At 42.6% G+C, this 4,235-nt stretch overlaps 1 protein-coding gene across 1 annotated transcript; it reads left to right on the top strand.

Moving 5' to 3' along the window:
* Positions 1-1,243: 1,243 nt before the first annotated feature.
* On the top strand, positions 1,244-3,685 carry LOC137946356 (zinc-finger homeodomain protein 4-like). The gene has a single exon (XM_068792618.1). It carries the CDS (start codon positions 2,708-2,710, stop codon positions 3,482-3,484), a length of 777 nt encoding a protein of 258 aa, XP_068648719.1. The 5' UTR covers positions 1,244-2,707; the 3' UTR covers positions 3,485-3,685.
* The last annotated feature ends 550 nt before the right edge of the window (positions 3,686-4,235 follow it).

Raw genomic sequence — 4,235 nt, 5'->3', positions numbered from 1 at the left:
GATCAACTCATTCTTCATTCACCAAAAACAAAAATTCAAAATCGAAATGATGCTTATTTCGAACGAAGGGTTTGCTCAGATGAAGTTTCCGAGTCCAATGGATCATGATAATTAGGCAAAGAGGAAGCTGAGTACGTGAAAGATGATAAATTGACTCCAAATGTAACCTAGTACAGGCGCACTCACTCGAAACAGTCACCAGCGTGTATTCATGCAAGCATTAGAAATAGAGGGAGGGGGGGGGGGGGGGGGGGGGGGGAGGTCCCCCAAATGGCCCCCAGTACCAAGTCCGTGGGTGTTATCTACATCGTGCATGGTGCGTAATAACCCACCAAAACAACATTATAATGATTTGCTTGTTGAAATTTCCCCCCTAAACTCCATCTTCTAATGTTTATGGATTCCTCTCTCCTGCATTAATTCTTCAGAAAAGAAAAAAGATGAAAATCTGGTGGACAGGTGAAAGGGGGTTCTGACTTCTGAGGCCGGAGTCCCCCCTCACCTACCCCTACTCTTATGAAGGACAGCCAGCCCTTAAATTCCAAAGGGGAAAAGGGTCACTGTCTCTGATCCTTTTACAAGGGGTGGTTTGGTCTCAGAAATAGAAGGAAGCCAGAATGGGAAGATGAGGTTGCCACATTATCAATTACCATGGTAATTGCAAGTAGGCAATTTGGACAATTCATTGCCCCTCTCCCCTTCGTTTTCCCAGTTTCAATGTTATCTTCTTAGGAGATGATGATAGCCTGGACTTGGGACTCATCTCTGTCATCTAGAAACCCACAACTCATTTTACTCCAGGTTAAGTAACTTCCTCCCTCCGTCCTGTTTCTGGGTTTCTCACCTGTAATTTTCTGTGATTTAAGATTTAAGAAAAGGTGGCTGTTTCCGTCCTGTTTCTGGGTTTCTCACCTGTAATTTTTCTGTGATTTAAGATTTAGAAAAGGTGGCTGTTTCCGTCCTGTTTCTGGGTTTCTCACCTGTAATTTTCTGTGATTTAAGATTTAGAAAAGGTGGCTGTTATCTTCAATAGTGGATCTGTGGACTGTACTATAGATTTAGTGGTCAAGGCAGCCATGATTTAAACAGAGAATATGTGATGTACAATGAAGATTAAACCGTGAAGATTTTTTTAGTGTGATTAATGAAGATGAGTTTTGATTTTTTCTGTTGTTTGGGTAAAGAAGAGGAGGCATTTTGAGCTGAAAGACGGAGAAGACTGAGGAGTTTTTAGTAAATTTTGACAGTTTTGTTTTTGAAATTTGTAGCTGGGCCACTCTTCTTTCTCTTCTTCTTCTCTGACACACTGCTCCCTGTATGGCGTAAGCTTGATGCCTGATAGTGCAAGCAAAGCAAGAACCCCACTTTTTTTATTTTTTCATTTTTTAATTCTTTTTATCAGACTCTCTAAAAGATCTCTGGCCTCCTCTTTGTCCGTAAAAAATCTGCTATTCTTTTCTCCTACCCTCGCCTTTCCGCTCTTTTCACTACTAGTATAAGCGTTTGTTTAGCACTTCAATCGCCAGAGCAAAGCAGAAATCTTCTTCATTTCTCACCCTACTTCTTCTTCTTCTCCTCCTTCTCCCACCCTCTCTTGTTGCACTTTTCACTTTTGTTTTGAGCATCATCTCTCATTTGGTATCTGTACCTAAGCTTCTAAACAAGATTGAAGGTTTCCGTTCAGTTCCGGGGCAGCTGCTCCTGGGTTATCCCAAAGCAACCATGGCTTAGGGGTATATTTCTTCTTGCTATTTTTCTTCCCCACTTCTTCATTTTAAGGTGCGAGGAAAACCAGTTCGGTTTATCAGTTTACTTTTGGAAGGAGGAGGTGCATTTGCTTGATATTCTTCTCCCTTCTTTAGCGACCTGCACTCGACATTGTTATGTTACTCTAAACGACTGGGGGCAGTTATCTGTTTCTGGTAAATATTTTGCTCCTCTTTTATTCAAAACAAGGACCTGGGCCCTGTGATTCGCCTCCCTGGATAGTCCAAGCAACTCTATTGTTTTACTGTTCTTGCAGTACGGAAGTCTTCCTCCCCGTAGAACTGCTAACATCTGTTTCTGTGTGTTTTTTTTTTTTTGTTCTTCCTGATTTTGATTTTCTCTTTCTCCACTCCCAAGAAGTATTAAAAGAGAAAAAGGTGAGTTTTTAGGAATGACTTACGAAGAATGTCTGAAACGATGTCTCATGTTTTAATTGCTATCTTCTCTTCGCCTTTCTTTAATTTCAAGGTCTAGTAATCAGACGAAACCAGGATCGAGAATTTCGCCTCTTAATTCCTTCCGAGAATCTCAATACGAAAGCAGCCCGGTTGATGACTCCAATCATCTGGGTGTTCTTTGATCTCCTTGAATTGGGTTCCCGAGCAAGAAAGATTAGTCTCTAATCCAGCTTGAACTCTCTTCTCTTCTTTAAAAAAAGAAAAAAAAAATCTACCTAGTGGATATTCAAGCGTTGCAAGTCGGGAAACTCCCCAGCCAGTTCTGTGCCTTGATTCTGATAGTGTGTTGCCGCTGAAGGTGGAAGATAAGATAGATCAGTGGGGAGTACGGTGATTTCTTGTTTTCTTTCCAGCTAATTCATGATCCAGTAACAGCTAGTCTCTCTGCGGCGGACCATTTCCTTCTTCCAGCAGTCTTCTGTAGTTGCTGAAGAAGGAAAACCGAGGAGCAAGTTTGAAGGGGGGGTTGAGGTAGAGAGGAAATGGATATGTCTGCTCATGAAGGTGATATCCCAATGCCAATAACCAGTAGCTACGGTCACGGCCACATAATCCATGAGCCCCCCTCGCACAATCACTTGTTGCCTTCCTCCGTCACTGCTCCGCCGCAGCTCCCCTCCAATGGACCCATCTCTTCCAGCATGGAGGAGCACCTGCCGTACAAGAAGATGATCAGATACAGGGAGTGCCTCAAAAACCATGCAGCCTCGATGGGGGGCAATGCTACGGACGGGTGTGGCGAGTTCATGCCAAGCGGCGAAGAAGGCACACTGGAAGCTCTCAAATGCTCGGCTTGCAACTGTCACAGGAACTTCCACAGGAAAGAGATGGAAGGGGAGACCTCATGTGATTGCTACCACCTCAAAGGAAGAAAAGTTGTGGGCCAGAAAGGTGTCCTTATTGCAGGGTCGGAGGCCTTCGGGTACCCTACCGGCAGCCTAATACCCAGGCCGCACCCACAGATGATAATGTCTTACAACTTGGGGAGCTTGCCCTCGGAATCAGATGAACAGGAAGGCGGTGGTGGGACAGTGGCCAGGCCCCCTCTGGTGAAGAAGAGGTTCAGGACAAAATTCACCCCGGAGCAGAAAGAGAAGATGTTGAGCTTTGCGGAGAAAGTTGGGTGGAGGATACAAAAGCAAGAGGAGTCTGTGGTGCAACAGTTCTGTCAGGAGCTTGGAATCAAGAGGAGGGTTCTCAAGGTCTGGATGCACAATAACAAGCATAACTTGGCCAAGAAAACTACTTCTTCCCCCTGAGCTCTAATAGTTATCGGGCATATTCTTCTTCTTCTTCTTCTCCTCTCTCTCTCTGGATCTCTAGAGAATGTTTTTATTGTTTTCTCATCTTTTTTTCTTTTCTCTTTGTTGGTCCTTCCTGTTTGCATTTTCATTACCCAGCTAATGTTGTATTATTTAGGTGTTCTAGCAGATCTGATATTGAGGGTGCTTGTACTTTAATTCTCTTTAGAACAAACTGATTAAAAATTTCTGCTTGTGTTAAGTTCAGTTGGGGTGTTATCTCTTACAACCTTGAGCTCATGAAGCAACAAAAAAGAGCTACAAAGGTAATTCCCCTTTCCTGCATTTCTGCTTTTCTGGAATTCTGATTTCTTCTTGGAATCATCTCTGAGCTTTTGTTTTGAGCAATGCAAAGCTCAAACCTTTCCGCAAGAAACAGAATAGTAGTCTTAAATCTACCTATTCCTGTCATCATTTCGTTTTACATTTCATCTTCCTGTAGGTTTCTAGTGAACTTCTTGATTTCTGAAAAGATAAAAATGCATCCATTTTCAGCTTTTCTCTTTTTTTGTTTAAAGCTCAGCAACATGGAGGTCCCTTCCGTTCTCTCAGTCTCTATCTTAATCTGTCCAGGAATATAATGAAAGTAGATGCAATGTGGATACTTTGTGCATCCTAGACTCGCACATAATCACAAAAAGTGAAGCAAGTAATCCAAACACCAAACAGTTTAAAAAGCTGAATATAAAAAAAAAAAAAAAAAAAAAAG

Source organism: Aristolochia californica, unplaced genomic scaffold (genome assembly GCF_029961685.1).
Source record: "Aristolochia californica isolate CCGP_79_NKW_82.1479 unplaced genomic scaffold, dmAriCali1.0.hap1 SCAF_12, whole genome shotgun sequence".
In the NCBI taxonomy this organism is placed as follows: domain Eukaryota; kingdom Viridiplantae; phylum Streptophyta; class Magnoliopsida; order Piperales; family Aristolochiaceae; genus Aristolochia; species Aristolochia californica.
This window is presented reverse-complemented; position numbering and strand designations above follow the sequence as displayed.

Bases quoted from the DNA above. Each gene is read 5' to 3' on its own strand.
- LOC137946356 (XM_068792618.1), top strand. From the start codon at position 2,708: ATGGATATGTCTGCTCATGAAGGTGATATCCCAATGCCAATAACCAGT.